Source organism: Pollachius pollachius (assembly GCF_949987615.1).
Source record: "Pollachius pollachius genome assembly, chromosome: 3".
Lineage (NCBI taxonomy): Eukaryota > Metazoa > Chordata > Actinopteri > Gadiformes > Gadidae > Pollachius > Pollachius pollachius.
The window spans coordinates 7,251,191-7,269,293 of NC_136936.1; the positions used below are offsets into that span (position 1 = coordinate 7,251,191).

General features: G+C 49.0%; 3 protein-coding genes across 3 annotated transcripts in view; 2 read left to right on the top strand and 1 right to left on the bottom strand.

Annotated features, from left to right (window-relative positions):
• Positions 1-4,711: 4,711 nt before the first annotated feature.
• On the bottom strand, positions 4,712-6,817 carry LOC307073246 (uncharacterized protein; the record flags this gene model as incomplete). Its single annotated transcript, XM_079732951.1, has 3 exons — positions 6,675-6,817; positions 6,105-6,249; positions 4,712-5,546 (listed from the first exon to the last, which is right to left on the bottom strand). Exons 1-3 carry the CDS (start codon positions 6,757-6,759, stop codon positions 4,712-4,714), a joined length of 1,065 nt encoding a protein of 354 aa, XP_079589077.1. The 5' UTR covers positions 6,760-6,817.
• Positions 6,818-7,020: 203 nt separating this feature from the next.
• On the top strand, positions 7,021-10,438 carry irf2bp1 (interferon regulatory factor 2 binding protein 1). The gene is made up of 3 exons (XM_079731711.1): positions 7,021-8,234; positions 8,435-8,717; positions 8,838-10,438. Exons 1-2 carry the CDS (start codon positions 7,243-7,245, stop codon positions 8,670-8,672), a joined length of 1,230 nt encoding a protein of 409 aa, XP_079587837.1. The 5' UTR covers positions 7,021-7,242; the 3' UTR covers positions 8,673-8,717; positions 8,838-10,438.
• Positions 10,439-13,730: 3,292 nt separating this feature from the next.
• The window catches only part of foxa3 (forkhead box A3), a 4,792-nt gene continuing 419 nt past the window's right edge, over positions 13,731-18,103 (top strand). Inside the window, exons 1-2 of the mRNA XM_079731441.1 lie at positions 13,731-14,190; positions 15,329-18,103. The exon at positions 15,329-18,103 is cut by the window's right edge and continues 419 nt beyond it. Coding sequence (XP_079587567.1) covers positions 14,119-14,190; positions 15,329-16,663 — 1,407 coding nt within the window. The 5' untranslated portion in view covers positions 13,731-14,118 and the 3' untranslated portion in view covers positions 16,664-18,103. The remainder of the gene's footprint in view (positions 14,191-15,328) is intronic.

Sequence of the window (18,103 nt, forward strand, 5' to 3'; positions counted from 1 at the left end):
TTAGATGGTCGTCTGTGATACGCCGAACATGCCTGCAGTGTGTGTGTTTCCCTCTTTGCATGTGTGTGTTTTAATGTTGGTGTGGGTGTGTCTATGTGTGTGTGTGTGTGTGTGTGTGTGTGTGTGTGTGTGTGTGTGTGTGTGTGTGTGTGTGTGTGTGTGTGGGTGGGTGTGGGTGTGTGTGTGTGTGTGTGTGTGTGTGTGCGTGTGTGTGTGTGTGTGTGTATTTGTTTGTGTGGGGGTATGAATGTGTGTGTGTGTGATGGGGGGGTTGTGTGTATGTGTCTGTGTTTCAAAGGTGGGTGTGTGTGGGAGGATTGGGTGGGGGGAGGGGGGGCACAGGACAAAAACACTGATGAGTTGCGCCCTTCGCTTGCTTTACCTCCCCCTCTTGCTCTCTTTCTCTCTCTCCCTATCGCTCTCTCCAGCTCTCTCACCCTTCATTGCCATGGTCCTTGGCAGGTCTGCGTTGCCATGGCAATGTTCACATTGCCGCAGGCTGGCTGCAGCGAAGCGCGCTGGTTAAAAAGAAGCAAGCGAGAGAGTGAAGGAGAGAGAGAGAGAGAGAGAGAGAGAGAGAGAGAGAAAGAGAGAGAGGGAGGAAAAAATAGAGAGAGAGAGACAGAGAGAAAGAGAGACAGAGAGAAGGAGGGAGAGAGAAAGTGAAAGAGAGAGAGAGAGATAAAGAAAGAGAGAGTGACAGAGAGAGAGATCACTGCAGAAAGGGGGATGATGAGAGCGGTGGTGGAAGAAGAAAGGAAAAGAGGGGAGAGGGGGGAGGAGGGAGGTGTAGTAAGTGAGGATTGGCTCTGCAATTCATTGCCTCCGCAGCACATCCGAACACCTCCTGTTCCTCCTCTCCCACCCCCTACCCCCAGCCTCCGTCTCCCCCTACATGGGATCATTAGCATGGGCCGGGCCGGGCAGGGAGCCGGGCTGAGAGCTCTCTGGTGCGGCTGCTCCACTCGGCAGTCTGAACACGTTGGACCCAAACTTCAGACTGCATTCAATTATTCATCCTCCGGCTCGCTAGACAGCGCTGTAGCCCCCCCTACAGCCCCCCAGCCCAGCTTACCGGCTTACTCGCACACACAAACACAAACACACTTGTGCTCTCTGATCCACCCACGTGTGCACACACACGCAAACACGTCTATACACAAATACACATGTGCACCCCGCTACGCAAACACATGCACAAACACGCGAACCCACACACGCATGCACAAAAACACACAAACTTGTGAACACACGTGCACCCACACACACACACACACACACACACACACACACACTATTCATCAAGCGCACACATCCAAGCATTCACACAATCACACACTCATCCCCACAAAGAAACACACACAGATCCACATGCGCACATGCACACGACACTCTATATCCATAAAAACAATAAAACACACGCACACCAACTTTTACCTAGACAAACACAACACAAAACCTCCCAAGCGTTCAAGGCATGCAACACACATGGGGGGGGGGGGGGGGGGAGCCCTCAGGCCGTTAACACGGCCCGGTCGCATGCGGCGTCGCCCTCATGCATCACGCTGCTGCCTCAGAGCGACAGAGCGCATTACAGAGGAGACGTGCCATGCAGCGACGCAGGCCGGCCCCAGGCTCCTGACAGGTGTGAGATTAGCTGTCTGCCAGGGAGCTTCAGCCACCAGCCAGGAGGTGTTAGTGGTCCTGCTCCTGCTTTCTTCTTTCTCCACTCTTTCGTCGCCGCCGTCGTCGTCCTCCTCCTCCTCCTCGTCACCAGGGGATCCGACCCAATCAGCTCCCCGTGGCGACACGGAGCCGTAATGGATGCGTGGCCGCTGACAGATCCAAGCCCCGGAGAAGTTTCGTCTGTGTCTATTTTGAGATGCTGGTCTTTAGCATATGTCCATGCATCCATTCTTTTTCGACAGGATGGGTTTTGTTAGTGGTCTGAATGTCCCCAATGTGGTTTGAAGCCTGCATTGCTTGAGAATAAACGACGGAAAAGAAGCGTTATCTAACCAGGTTGTCTAACCAGGGTATGTAAACCAGGTGTTGGTTATGAACCCTGTATCTATTTTGATTAAGATAAAGCCTCTGGGAAGCCTGTACCGCAGAGTCAATTCATCAAATTCCAATGATCTCTTTGGCTGATAGCACAAATTACACCACATTATGTGAAACATCAAACCTTCTACGCACATTCTCCTCTACATAGATATACATCAATATATTTATCTTATTTATATCTGCTTATTCCGATTACTCCCCCTTTACTTCTGTTGTGATGGTGACACCCTAATTCCCCATGGGTAGAATGACTAAACCTGGGATGACTAAACTACGTCTTATCTGATCTACCAGGGAATGATCTGCACCCTCATTACCAAACAGCAGCACAAAGTCTGTTGAGCTCCCCACGCATCCAGCAGGCTTTGAAGCAGCCATTACTCTTACTGCCCATTGGCTGGGATTTGACCTCGCGACCCCCTGGGTTTCTATTGTCGGTGTGTTCAGGGGGACTCATACACAGCGCTGTTGCTAAGATACAGCTGGACAGCCTTTTTAGCGCAGTAGTAGAATCCTACCCTCCCTGAATCACTGCCAGTTGTCTTGCAGTGACTTTCAGTGGCTTTGTGTTGTGTGCTTGTGTGTGTATAGGATTTCTATGCTGTGTGTGTGTATAGAATCTCTATGGTGTGTGTGTATGTGTGTGTGTGTGTGTGTTTATATTTGATGTATGTGTGTTCTGTGTTTGTGTATCATCTATAAACAAAATATAAAGCATGTGTTTACATCGCAAAAGCCCAGTGTAAACTGTTATATTGGTTAATGTCTGTATTTGAAAACATTTCATTCTACCATTATGGGCCTTATAGACTATGAAGAATGTGGTGTGCAATGAATCCCAAAAAAAACCGCAATACTTCTGACGGAAAATGAAATGGCTGCTCTAAACAAATTTTAATTGGGAAATATATATATATATATATTCCACTCACCCACCAGGTTGGGTGGGTGGAGTCAGCCGGCTAGCCCGCGTCCTCCTCAGGGCTGTCTATTCTAGCGTGCACATTGCTGTGCACGTACACGACAGAGACAGTATCGATATGCCTATACTGAAAGACTTTGTCTGGCTGTAGAGAAGATGTCAAAAATCAACCCAATACATGATGCGTCGTCATTGTAAAACGGGGGAGGACAGGTGACCGACCATGCTCGAGACAAGTCCGTTACCCGCAGCACCGATACATGTGGGTACTGTCTGCGCCGACATCATAAATCCACAGCGGTTCACTTTGCTCCAGCAGCCCCCGAGGCGAGGGTTTCATCATTCACCCAACGCTACAACAACAAAGACAACATCCCACTCGGCACCCTTCCGTTGCCAAACATAGCCCTATCCTATTAAAACGTGAACATATAATTATAGACTGTGTACACAGTGAACACATACGACTGATGGGGAAGTGGGATGCGGGGTATTTAAGGGGGTAAACGGCCGGTGCAGGCTGATCAATAGGAAGCCCTGCAGCACGTGGCCGGGGCTCGGATACAGACAGGGAGAGATGGGCGCCAGGCGCTTGCTCATTAGGAAGCAGGACCATACTTCGGTGCAGCGCGGGGAGAAAGGACCCCGGGTGGGGGGGCTGGTGATGTAGTGTGTTAAAAGGAGAGAGTGGAGGGAGCAGAGAGAGAGGGAGAGAGTCTGCAAACGTTCTGCCAACGAAATTCTGGAATGGCATTTTTTCACCTGTGTGTCTTGCCAGGCGAATCTATCACGACGGTATGAAAAGAGGGGGAAATAGTGCAACCAGTCAGCCTATTTTTCCGGTGTGGATAAATGTGTATAAAAAATGTATAATCCTTGAAAAAAAAAACAGTAAATGGGGTGAATGCAGTCGTTGAGGCCCCTGGTCAGGAGCGCTATACTCGGCTGGTTGGACCGCCAAGAACCAACATGTGAGTTAGAGCGCCATCTACCGGGTAGTCGCCTGACTCCAGACTCGCTGGTTTTATGGCCTTTATTAAACGGTTACAAGTCTGACTCCAACGTAAATCTTGGCTGTGCTGTAGGGAACTCCAAAAATAGCGTGCCAAGTGCAGCACAACATGATTATACAAAGACTGCTTTATTCACCCAGCAGTAGAAAATGTTAAATGAAAACGAATTTAGTCGCCTTTGCAATCCAACTCCTAACAGAAACCTTTGTTGCACAATTCTTCCGTGCCTGTATCAGTTCATTCGGACTGGATGAAATTATGGAGAAAACTAAACATCTTGATTATCTGGGATTTTATTTTCAGACTCCAAAAAATGTACCAACCACATGTATATCTACAGCAAACCGGAGACACAGAACATCCTAGTCCTAAAATACACACCCAATGTGTTTTATAACAACTGGAATGAATCATACTTGGCAACCCGAACATGACAACTCTGTTTACCGAATATTAACAAAGCGTACGGCGCTAGCGCACTGTTGTGTAACTATATACACTAACATGGCAACCGAGCCAGAGGAAAACGATACAAAAGGCTGACCGGGCGAGGGGTGAAGCCGACATATTACCTGATTCCCGGCTTTACTAGCATGTGGTGTTGATTAGGCATGTTGGCGTGGTTCATTGGGTCGAAGCAAAACCGCAAATTAAATTGAGCCAAACCATCAAACTTGTCGCCCCGAAACAAACCCTGACAGAATGAGGGCTAGGCTTCCTCCGCTCGGCTTTTCCTTTTCTTTTTCTTCCTCTTGGCCGAGCCCTCGTGATCTTCATAAGAGAAGTCTATGGGTTCACATTTCACCACCACCACCTCCTCCTCCTCCTTCACCCCGCAGTAGGCCTCCACCTCCCCCAGCGCCTCCTCCGAGGTCCCCGCCGCATCCCGCTGCCTCTCCTTGTCCTTCTTCCGCTTCTTCTTCCTCCTCCTCTCCTCGAGAAGTACCGCCTCGATGCTCTCCATCCGCTCCTCCTCCTCCTCCTCCTCCTCCATCTTGACCTCCACCTCCTCCTCCGCCGGGTCCTCACTCTCCAACTTGATCCTCTTCTCCCTCTTCCTCCGCTTCCTCTCCCTCCTCCTCTCCTCCTCCGTCATCTCCTCCTCCGTGGGGAAGTGTTTGACCACGCGGGGCAGCAGGGTGGCCGAGGACGGGCCCATGGCGCCGGCGTCCAGCTCGCTCTCCGCCACGCAGGTCAGCGTGGGCGTCTTGGAGCCGAAGGGGAGGAAGCGCTGCTTCAGCCCCGGGGGGATGACCGGCGCCGGGGCGGCCGGGATGGCCCGGGGCCGGAGGAGGGCGTCGCCGCTGTCGCCGTAGATCTCGCACACGTTGAGCACGCCGGAGAAGGCGGGGCCGCACAGCACCTGGCCCGAGGCCGGGCCGGCGGCCGTCAGCAGGTGGAGGTCCGTGGGGTGGCGTTTGGCGGCCAGCACGCTGTACAGGCCCTGGCGGAGGCCTCCGCCGCTAGCTGCCTCTGCCCCGGGCGCCGCCGCGGGCACGCGGACGGTCTGGAGGCCGGAGAGGGGCACTGCCACGCCGCTGAATCTGGATGGACGAGCAGAGGCGATGGTTAGCATCTATTGAGTAGATGCTTTTATAAAAGCCTTTTTACAAATGCATGTTATTATGAGCGGTTAAAGGGTTAGATTGGCTCCAGGATGCCTAGAAGGTATGGGGTTGGAACCCAGACCCTAAAGTCTTGGTATCAGACATCGTAACCATTGTGCCACCCGGCCCTATTGGTCACCTTTCAGTAAGGAAGATAGAAAGTGACAAAAGCAGGTTGGTTGGTACCACAAGAGATTCCACATTTTAAAGCCCCAGTAAAGATAGATTGACCTCTATATGCTGCCCTGCCTGCAGACAGTTTTCTAGAATTAACATACTGTTTACCAGTGTTTATCATTTGGTCTTGCCCAAAATGTTGTATAGTAGTCAACATCATGCATGTGCATATGGTAACTTAAGAAAACAAAGGTCATGTAGAATATGTTGTAACATTGATTTCAGTACACCCCTATAGAATCGCTACTTAATATGTCACAGTTAAAATCATGTGTAATATACAATGTGAATAGACAGAGAGGAAGAGAGTGCATCTACCGTTCTGGGTTGAAGCTGGCAGGCGCTTTTATGAGCCATAATTCAGTGTTTTTATTTTTCAAACTATTGCTCAAAGTGCTGCTACAGGGCTTGTGGGTGAAGGACACGAAGTCGTCTGGACACTTGTATGCGTTAGGCCTCGTAACTGTGGATAAGAACGGAGGTAGAGATTAAAACATTAAGTCTACATCAGGCTACATGACAGTTTATACTACGTAAGACACCAGTTTACAATATTAACACGTATACATTTTGTTTTAACATTATATATCGTTTTCACTCAGTCAGAACACTGTGATATGTCACAATGTTATAATGCACACGTCAGTCTTTTTTAATTCAGATACCACTGAACTACTACAATCACAAGTTCTGGTCATCATCAACAAGCCACTTGCACGACCAACATCCCCAATCTGCTGAACATTTATTGACACAGCAGATAACAAAATGTTTGGTACATAAATCAGGCGTAACCCCGTAATCTCACAATCGTAGGTCTCACATCTTTCAGCCAATTCAACACGAAAGGAAGGAAAGTTCGCACATCGTTTTATAAGTTCAACATACCTATTCGCTTCGGCAAACCGGTCGACGCAGTAGTTTGGGTATCTTCTTCATCTTCACTCGACGAGTTTGAAATATCAGCTGGCATTTTGATCTAAACGTTCAGATCGTCCGGTATACCTAAAAACACATGGCACTTACAGCGGAGAACGAACATGTGTTGACAAAAAAATAAACCTTGACCTCTGCAACTTCCACTTCCGGTCCTCTTCACGTTGTAGTTCTGATATGACTGTCCCGTGTACTTCAGCATTACTCGCAGTCCACAAGAAAACAACACCTCCCAGAATCCTTCACCGCGTGTTGCGTAACGTCCCAGAGTCCATCTCGGAAGCAGTTGACAGCAGAAGAAAGAGTCGGAGTGGATAATCAAAACAAAACTTCCACAAACAACAGCGACTACAACGCACCGCCTCGAGCGTTTTCGCCAAATTTAGAATGCATTACGTTGTCCTGAAAATGTTTCAAACATTTTAAGACTCAAATTTTTCTTGAAAAATACTGCCTGTGGCTGTCCAATCTAAATAGGTTAACGCTAGCTGACGTGAGCTAACGCATTAGCTGGCTCGCCATGTCGTCATCGTCCTCCTCCAGGCGCCAGTGGTGCTACCTCTGCGACCTGCCCAAGATGCCCTGGACGGTGGTGTGGGACTTCAGCGAGGTGGTGTGCCGGGGCTGCGTTAACTACGAGGGAGCCAACCAGATAGAGTTCCTCATTGCCAGTGCCCGGCAGCTGAAAAGGACTCACGGGATGCAAGACGGTGCCGTCCGGTCCCCCGGTCCATCCAATAAACACAGCACGGTGGGCAGGGGGGATGGGGATGGGAGCAGGTCGCATCCTGAACGCTTTGAGCGACCCACAAGAGGAGAGAGTGCCGTGTCTAGTGCCCGAGTGCCCCCCAACGGGATGCATCGCGACGGTCAGCAACAGCCACAAGAGGTCCACCGCCAAAGCCCCAGCGCCAACCGGAGACCGATGCTCGCGGCCGCCATCCCGCCAAGTCTCGTCAGTCAGGGCATAGCCGGGATCCCCCACGGGTTGCTAGCTGGCATGCCTGCTGGCCTAACGGCCAGAACAGCCCCAATGAGCAGCCCCCTGATCTTCCCCGCACCTGTGCTCGCTGAGATGAGCCGGAGGCAGCTGGGCATCGGGATGGGGATAGCCCCCTTCATCACACCAGAGCTGGAGCGCGAGCTCAGCTCGTCCAAGCAACAGAACCAGATGCACTCGGCCGTAGCCGGCAGCAGTGGAGGCAAGAGCGCGGGTCTGCCGTCCTCTTCCATGGCGGGAGGCGTGAGCCAGACTAGCCCCAAGCCCGCATCCTCCCCGGCCAGGCAGCCCCGGCCCCTTGCGGCCCGGTCCGGAGGAGAGGCCCTGGGGTCCAGCACAAGCTCAGAAGCGGCCACTACCGCAGCGGCGCTGCCCCATGCAGGGGCGTCAGAGCTGGGGTCCGCGTCGGCCGGGAACACCCTCTCTACCGGAGCCACGCTGTCCTGCACCCTCTGTCACGAACGCCTGGAGGACACTCACTTTGTCCAGTGTCCGTCGGTGCCAGGCCATCGGTTGGTACCCCCTGTTGGGTTTTGTCTGAATGTTCTGCATTTCTTTATACAGAAAATGCTGAATTATGTTCAATTGTTCAAATCAGACTTTAGACATTTATCATCTGTAGTGTGCAGTGCAATACTGATTATGTCCAACCACCAGCCTCAATTAAAACCGTTTTAATCGAGCAATACCTCTTGCATCTCCTTCCCTCCAGGTTCTGCTTCCCGTGCACCAGGGGGTACATCCAAAACCGGAGGGGCGACGGGGAAGTGTACTGCCCCAGTGGAGAGCGCTGTCCCCTGGACAGCTCTCCCAACAGCCCTCCCTGGGCTTTCATGCAGGGAGAGGTGTCCACCATCCTGGGCACGGGAGGGCCGGCCGCGGTGGCTGCGTCTGGAGCTGGTTCTGGTGGTGGTGGCGACATCACGGTGAAGAAGGAGAGGGAGACATGATGGTGTGTGTGTGTAGTAGAGCAGCCTTCACCTTGACGACGACAGGTTTGGTCACACTACCTTTTCTTCTGTCTTCATGAATCAAGTGTGATACTAAATAATGTTACTCCCCGCAGCACAATGTTTTAAAAATGTCTGTCCCTCTTTCTCTCTCTCTCTCTCCAGAGTTCATTCTGACACCCGATCAGTGACTTTGTACAGAACCCAGATGGGAGGAATCTCAGACCCAGCTCACCCGTGTTCCACAGAACATGGTGCCAGACACAGGTTGGCCTCGGTTGAACCCACAGATCGGCGTCCCCCGACGCCAGACACACTGGCTGTCCCTGTCTACATTTCAACGGTCTTCATCTCGCTGTATTTACATTTTGGAATATATATTTGACTTATTTTTTCGAAACTGTAAACTCCACAGCCGTAGCTTGTAGTAGATAAACGACTCTGTGTGCTATCGCCCCAGTTAGAATATATTCAAAATATGAAAAAAATCTGCCAAAGAAAAAATAAAATAAATCAAGAAGCAGACCTGAATGACATATCAACGGTTGAGGACATTTCCTGGCATTGTTAATTTTTTGTTGTGTTTCATAGATTTCGGCTCTTTTACGCAACGCAGACTCTGACCTGCATGCAGAGAGGATAAGGTTAGCCCGTGTTGCAACAACCAGTTAATGTATGATGTCGCCGCATCGACCTGCTGCCTGGTCCCCCTTCCCCCCACCGCCGTCCGGACACCCCTCCATGTAACCCCTGAATGTAAGAGAGAGTATCTTCTGCTAGTTCCTAGGACTTGTTTTATATTAGAGTGTTTGATTGGCCTATACTGTATAGTATACAAATGATATATAAGCCATAATTTACATTTACATTTAGGGCATTTAGCGATTTACGTACAGAAGAAAGAGAAACAACAGCAATCAACAACAATAATTTACAATCGTATACGAGTATACATTAGCCCGCAGCCCGCTGCACGTCTCAGTGCGATCACACCATGGAAGAGTGGCCTTTTATTCGCCATGTTGGGACCCCTTGATGGGGAGTTCCAACATTAAGGTTCAACCGTTGGGTTTCTGGGTTTGGTTCCCCTTTTGATAAAATATTGAAATATAAGCACAGACGAACCAAAGGTAGATTTATACCCCAGCAAGAATTTCTGGATGTAAATTTGTATTTTCTAAGAAAGACTGAAAGACCAGGTCTTCTGAATCAATATCTCCATTTAGCCATAACGTTTATAAACAGGAATTTACGTAGAGAAAATGTATAATAAAAAGAAATATATATTCCCCAGCCACACATATCAGGTCTGCGCTGCAGGACTTGTCCTGGAGATTTCGTTTAAGTTGAATACGCTTCTAAGCAGCCATCAGTAAGTGCCTTTCTAAGATGCCCACAGTCTGTCAGTAAGTATGTCTGTTAGTCAGTCTGCCTGTCCATTTGTCTGTCAGGCTTGCAATGTTCTATTGGTTTGTGTTTTTTGAAATTGAGTCACAAGTGAATGTTTGTGTTTTTAGCTTCCATGCAATGGGTCCTTCGGTCTCCTAGTGCTTTGTGTCCCTGCAGGGGACCTGTCGTTTTTGCTTGTTTTTGTTTTTGTTTCTTTGGGTGAAGCTTATCAGGCTGTGTACATTCCCCCCCCCCCACCCCCACCTACGCTTTCTGTTTTTCTATCCCCATGTTGGGTTTAGGCTGTTTTTTTTCTATAGATTTGTTTCAGCTTTATGTACGAAATACATAAAATAATATGGGAATAAATGGAGTTTAAAAAATTATTGAGTGATACTCTTGGTTATTTCAGGCGTGACATTGTACTCTAGTATGAAACACATACAAGTGTTGTATGTGTTTCATTACATACTGAGGAAATGTGCACCTTTTTCACTGTATTCTTCTGTCCCTTTCCATTAAACAAGTATCCTATTAAAGGTGCTGTGGGGAGGGTTTAGTGGCATCTAGCGGTGGGATTGTAGTTTGCAACCAACTGAATACCTCCCCTCCCCCCACCTTGTCCTCTCCAACCACACACGAGAAGCTACGGTGGTCTGGAAGCTGCCAGTAGGCCCTACCAAAATGATGTAATTGTGATGAAGTTCCTTGATAGATATAACATTGGATTTAGTTATTTAATCTGTACAATTTCTATAGAAGAGGGTCGCTCCCTACCGATAAAGGGCTCATTCTAAGGTTACAAAAACACATTGATTCTCATTTCCGTTGGAGTATACACCAATTAAAACCTCCTTATGAATGTTGAAAGTCTGTTCCTCTGCTTGTCAATAATATCTACACATTCCACTCTACATTTAGTCATAACTTGGAAGAAATAAAGATTGCATTAGAATACGTAGGCCTATTATATTGTATTTGGTGAACATTTTGTATAGGCTACGCAATGGCCACTAGATGGAGCTTTTAGTCCAGTAGTCCCAAGGGTGGCTCAGAAACTGGCGGGTTGAATACCCTTTCAGTACTTGACCTCTCAGTCCGGTAAGTGCTCTTGGCTGCTTGCAACATTGACCGTCGGTCATTTGGGGAAATAATAGGCTACGAGCTCTTTTTTTATGCATATGTAAAACCTGTTTCGGCCTATAAAGCACGATTTTAGGCCAACATCCCCTCTAGAATACTAATACACGGGCCGGCCATTGGAGTTCTTAAGTAGGCCTATAAAACGCAGGAGGGATTATTATGATTATTCCTCTCCCCTGGTTACCACGGTGGGCAGATGCGTCGTTTCCTCCATTACGTGCACCTCATTAAGGCTATTGTTCAACCAATTAGGTGTCAATGGACAGTGGAGCGGCTTGAGGAAGGGCCTGCCGAGGGGGAGCTGCGGAGTGTTGGGGGTCAGGGGAAGGCTCAGAGCATCGGACGTCGGGACCTGCCATGGAGACCTCGGGAAATAAATGATTTTGAATAACTGACTGCTGTTACATAATGCCATTTTATTAACGTGTGTGTGTGTGTGTGTGTGTGTGTGTGTGTGTGTGTGTGTGTGTGTGTGTGTGTGTGTGTGTGTGTGAAGGGGGGGGACGACGACGACGACACACAATCTGTCCTTTATTGCTAGGGTTAGCTCTAAGAATATTATTGTTACACAATGTAACACGTTTTGCTCAATTGTATAACGGAATAAACCCTTTAAGATTAATCTTGGGGTAATAAAAAATTGTGTATTGAATCGATGATCTGGATTAGGTGTTTATTTTGTGTATATCCATTGGTCCAATGATTTTCTTTCATGCTTAATTACATCATTACAATCACTGACGTGTTAGTCCATTCAAAGTGCTAATCGACTCCACAGCGTTTTGCAAATAGACGATAATCGTTGGGTGCTTAAAGGTGAGGACAGACAGGAGAGTTTGGTCTCCTATTTCGGCCACTAACCTTCAGACATCATGCTGCATTACATGTAAACCCAGAGACCTACTGCTCATGACTGACACACATATCAAACCGCCCGACGTGGACGCTCTCTTGTCAACATATTCATCTCTAAAAAGTGAACACTTTTGCAAGTGTGTGTGGCATATTGGCCCGATACGAATGCAGGCTCCTTCCTGGGAGGAGTTTATTTCCTCGAGATCGTTTCTCACAGAGTAATCCCGCGTGGACCCCCCCCCCCCCCCCCCTGCGCATCCATTACATCTCCATTCAGTGGCATTAGGCCGAGGCATTGACATTCACGCTTCTCCGTCTGCCCCCCACGCGCCCCCCTGCTCTGTTGTGTATTCCGCAGGAGGGATCGGACCCGCACAACACATTGGATTACATTATTTATAGTTTCTTCTGTTGGCGGCTCCTCCAGATATCCCTTGGTTGACTGTTGGAGGTTGACGAAGTCCCAACCCGGGGCCTTGACGCGAGGTTGGCGCACGGCACAAAGTGTTGGAAGTGAGGTAAAAAAAAATGTGATGTAAAGTTATGCTCATGCGATGTTTTAAATGCAAGTAGCGACCGGTCATACAATCAGTAACGTAACATTTTAAAAAAGCTTTTGGTATTTCAACACAGCGCAGTGTTTTTTGGAGATCCTGTTGCGACACTTGACCGAGCTGAAAGACGTGATAGCCTGTGGAATTAACGGCTCTCTCACTCTCCGGCTCACATCAGCCCCACCCCCACCCTGCCCCTCCCTCTGGCGGATGATTCTCCTAACTAGCTCCCCTTCGACCAAACACCAAACGACTTCAACACCTCTCACCTCTATATATCCAACTATCTGTCTATCGGGCCGTCTGTCGGTCTGTACATCTATCTATATAGGGCGGCCTATCTATCTATCTGGCTATCTATCTATCTATCTATCTATCTATCTATCTATCTATCTATCTATCTATCTGTCTATCTGTCTATCTGTCTGTCTGTCTGTCTGTCTGTCTGTATAAATATATCTTAATGTACATTTCAATGTATATCAGCTGTCCTCCTATATATATATGTCTGCATGTCTGTTTTTACCTGTATTGCACTGTTGTTTTATATTTTCTATAATCTTAACGAGGACTATGAGCATATAGAGAAATGTTACAGTAACAGACACAGGATGAGACCGGATTACAGTAATAAAATAGAAATGGAACACTGCAGAGAGTCAGAGACAAGACCTGCACATCATTCCCAAGTCATCCCAGGGCCGTGTAGTACGCGGTGGTGTGTGTGTGTGTGTGTGTGTGTGTGTGTGTGTGTGTGTGTGTGTGTGTGTGTGTGTGTGTGTGTGTGTGTGTGTGTGTGTGTGTGTGTGTGTGTGTGTGTGTGTGTGTGTCTGTGTGCGTGTGTGTGTGCGTGTGTGCGTGTGTGTGTGTGTGTGTGTGTGTGTGTGTGTGTGTGTGTGTGTGTGTCAGCGTTTAACAAAAGAGCACGGGTCCAGACAGCGGACTCGTCTGCAGCGGCCAGGGGCCAATATACAGCACACCAGGGGGCCACAGAGGCCTTTTCGCTTGCCCTTCCTGAAGCCGAATTATTCAAATCGGAACACGGGGGCGGGTCCCTACCTGCGACTTATAAGCGCACACGTCAAAGTTTTCCGAGTTATATTTGCCCTCTTTAGCTCGCCGACGGCCGCATATCAGCCCGGCTGGGACGGAACCACAGCCGAGAGAGAGCCCTCCCCGCAGGCCTGGATAACATCTGTTACCCGCAGATCAAGGTGTGCTTGGTGCTTATCAAACAATGGATGGTTGATAAATAAGAAATATTGACATTGAAATTCCTAGGACTGAGCACCACTTTACGAAGATTTAATTTTTTTAACTTCCATTAATTTCATCCACTTATTCGCGTCACTCTCCTGATAAAGAAGCGAATCTATTTTTCCTTTCGGGGGGGATTTTGCGAAGTTGTTTGCCGTAGGCATTCACAAGTTTGGAAAGGATTCGATTTTGATTCTCCCTCGCAGTACTTGTTAGATATTTTTTTCCTGCAAAGAGTTTTCTCGGGGATGTTGAGCTCTGTGAAGATGGAATCCCACGATCTCCCGGAGTGGAATACCTTCTACAGCGAGGCCAGCGAGGTAAGATAACGGACCCCCTGACTAACGCTCACCATGTGCACTATTCCTGCACAATACACCAACTCACATGTCTTTTAAATACTATATAAGCATTAAAATAACGAATTTAAATAACATTCAGCGACCTGTTGCGACTTGTTGAAGAAGCGGTCCACCACCAAATAGTCTATTTAATATTTTTAACAGTTATACGCAATATAGGCTACATAATATACTTCATATCTAATATATTCTTTAGTTATCATGCGGAATGTTAAAGTCACAAGTGTGTGAATCAAAGTAACAGAGGCTGGCGGACCCAAAGGGAAACATTAGTGCAGGCCTCCTGGCCTCCGCTCCACACACAAGGTGTTAGGACCATTAAGATGTGCTTCCTCACCATTATAATAATGTTTTTACGCACTAATTCGATTAGTGTTAATTATATCAACATATAGACTGCGGTTCTCACCTCGGCTGTGACCCTCCTGCAATTACAGAAAGCTTTGGATAATATTTAACCGACCCGTCTGCTATTCCCCGTAGGCCGATACGTCATTCGTGGTTATTTTAGTTCGTTTGTTGGTTACATAAATTTGGTTTGATGTCGTATTCATGCTAAAACTGTTTTTACTTTAACAACATTTTTTAATCGTTCAATCATTTAATCATTGGGGCGAGTTTCGCAATATTTTCGATTTGGGAATCTATAAAAGGCCATTTCGGTTTTATATTTAAACCTTTATGCGGGCGTTCATAGATTCGTTTGTTTTCTTCATGAAAAAGTTTGAAGTAGACTCGTCTCAAAGGTCCGGCACCCATGACGCGCATTTTACGCATTTCAGGTTAACATTGCCGTGTGAAATCCATGGGCTCTCCACACTAAGAGCTGCTTTGTGCATTGATAGAGCTTATTTCGTCCGAGTTGCCCTTTTTATTTTCCAAACGGTTCCACATTTCAGAGTATTACGTTATTTCCAGTGTTTTGTGTAATGCATTTTTATTTTTGACACTTTAACCTTCCCAAAAAAAAAACATTGTGATTGCATTAATTAAATTGTAACTAATTAAAAGGACACCTCACCACAAGCCCACCATCCACAGTGATTTTGAACCTCCCTGACAGCATAATGACCTCTTTCCTCCCCTCTGTCCGCAGATGTACTCTTCCGCCAGCACCATGAACTCGGGCCTCGGCTCCATGGGTTCCATGGGACCCATCAACAGCTACATCAACCTGAACCCGGCCGCGCCCCCCTCCTCGGGCATGAACATGGCCTACCCCCCCTCCAGCCTGAGCAACTCCCCGCTCACCTCCATGGGCGCCGGCCCCACCCACATGTCCCTGTCCCCCGTCACCTCCTCCCTCAACCCGGGAGCCCTGGGCCAGCTGGGCTCCTCGGGGCCCGGCTCCCTGGGCTCCCTGTCCCACTACCAGAACATGGGCCAGCCCATGGGCCAGCTGGGCTACCCCTCCCCCGGCGCCATCAGCCGGGCCGGCCCCAAGGAGGTCCCCAAGCCGTACCGCCGCTCCCTGACCCACGCCAAGCCGCCCTACTCCTACATCTCCCTGATCACCATGGCCATCCAGCAGAGCGGCAGCAAGATGCTCACCCTCAACGAGATCTACCAGTGGATCATGGACCTGTTCCCCTACTACCGCGAGAACCAGCAGCGCTGGCAGAACTCCATCCGCCACTCGCTCTCCTTCAACGACTGCTTCGTCAAGGTGGCTCGCTCGCCCGACAAGCCGGGCAAGGGCTCGTACTGGGCGCTGCACCCCAACTCGGGCAACATGTTCGAGAACGGCTGCTACCTGCGGCGGCAGAAGCGCTTCAAGATCGAGGAGAAGGCGGCGGCCAAGAAGGCGGGCAAGAGCCAGGAGGGGGGCGGCCTCGGAAAGGGGGCCCACGGCGGGGACGGCATGGCCGAGGTCCACAGCCCCGCCGGGGGCTCGGAGGGCGCCGACTCCACCCACTCGGACAACTCCCACCCGGGCTCCTCCTCGGACGACCAGCAGCACCGCCGGGGCCCCCTGATGGACTGCGCTCCCCCGGCTCCCCCCTCCGCACACCCCCACAGCCCGGCCGGCTCCCTGCCGCCGCCCTCCTCCGCCTCCCTCATCCCCCCGTCGCCCCTGTCCCTGTCCTCCGCCTGCCCCTCCAACGCGCTGCTCCACCCGCAGTCCCTGGGCGGCGGGGCCCACCTCCTGCCCAGCTCCATGCAGCAGAACATGGACATGCAGACGGAGGCCCTCAAGTCCATGGACCCCCACTACAACTTCAACCACCCCTTCTCCATCACCAACCTCATGTCCAACGAGCAGCGCATGGACCTGAAGACCTACCAGGACCAGGTGATGGCCTACAACGGCTACGCCAGCGGCTCCCCCATCGCCGCTAAGCAGATCTACGAGAGCCCGGGGCCCGTGTCCATGGACTCAGGAGCCTACTACCAGACCCTGTACAGCCGCTCCGTGCTCAACGCCTCCTAATATGGACGTCCTTCCTTCCTTCTTGGCTGCAGCCAGCTAAGATGGAGGACGGTGGTGGTGGTGGTGGCTCGGAGGATTGCTCCCTCTCTTTTCTTTTCTACAAAATGGACAAATACGCTTTCACTATCTCTTTTATTATTCACTTTCTCTCTCTCTCTCTTTCTCTCTTTCTCTCTCTCTCTCTCCCCCTCTCTCTCTCCCCCTCTCTCTCTCTCTCTCTCTCTCTCTCTCTCTCTCTCTCTCTCTCTCTCTCTCTCTCTCTCTCCCTCTCTCTCACTCTGGCCTGCAGCCAGCCCTCTCTGATAGGGATGTGAAGTGGTGAGGCACAGACCTAAAATGGCCGCTAGGTTTCAGGACCAAAGAATGTTTTTTTTTGTTTGAACAACTCTAAACGGACTGAGAGTTTGAGCGAAAGTCTTTAGAAACCTTCAAGCCGTCCACCTGGGGACAATGACATTCTTCCCGTCCAAACCCATCCATCCACGCACCCCTGTCCCTTAATGATCTACTTTTTTATTCTAGTGCTCTACGTTGAAAACAAATCCATCCTCATTAAGCATGAAGTTTCTCTTAGCCTTGTGTAAATTGTAAATATACGTAATGTTTGGGGGTAAAAAAAAGGATATTTGCATTTATTTATGAAGGGAATAAATTTTAATATATCGTGTATAGTGCTGTGCTGAGCAGTGACAAACCAAATGTGAGGTTTTTGAAGTTAAGGCCATAGAAATAGAAGGAGCTAGAGACAGAGGGGATGAAAAGTCTTAGGTTACTGCTTTGAGCAGGTGTTACTGGATTAGAATACAGTGAAGTTTATATTTGTGTTACATCATCCCTTGTTTTAACTCGATGTACTACGGGGACATGCTGTCACCGTTTCTCTCGAACCACACGTCCGTCCTCTCAAACAGCAATTTCCGTGTCAGGGGAAAGGGCTGAATTAATTCGGTTTTGTACGGAGAACCGTTGCTGACCTGCACCAGGGAAAGCAAACTAAAAACTGAAGGAAAGAGAGAAAAGTAACTGTGGTAAATGGTGTGTTTGCTTTTGTTTCATTTATTTTATATTTTTTCATCTCTTTTTCTATTGTTACCTACGAGAGCGTCATTGTCTACAGAATCCAAAATACATATTTTCCCATCAACTGTCCCATTTTGAAAAAAAATACTTCATAGACCCACTTGTGTGTGCGTGTGTGAGTGTGTGTGCATGCATGTGAGTGTGAGTGAGTGATTGAGTGGCTAGGAGTACTATCAGTTACTAAAGACATTTGGGGAAGGGGTTTGAGGTGCACGGTGGGACGATTTACATACAGTACTTTGCACTAGAGTGCCCCCCCCCCCCTCCCTCCCTCCAGGTTGATCCCTGATAGTGTGTGTGTTACAAACAATGCTAGGAGAACAAGCTTCTCTCCGCAGTGAATGGGTCCACTCAATACTC

What these genes read in the sequence shown, in the direction of transcription:
- irf2bp1 (XM_079731711.1), top strand. Translation starts at nt 7,243, where the DNA reads ATGTCGTCATCGTCCTCCTCCAGGCGCCAGTGGTGCTACCTCTGCGAC. An exon ending in CCGTCGGTGCCAGGCCATCG is followed by an intron (nt 8,235 to 8,434) that starts GTTGGTACCCCC and finishes CCTTCCCTCCAG; the next exon opens with GTTCTGCTTCCCGTGCACCA.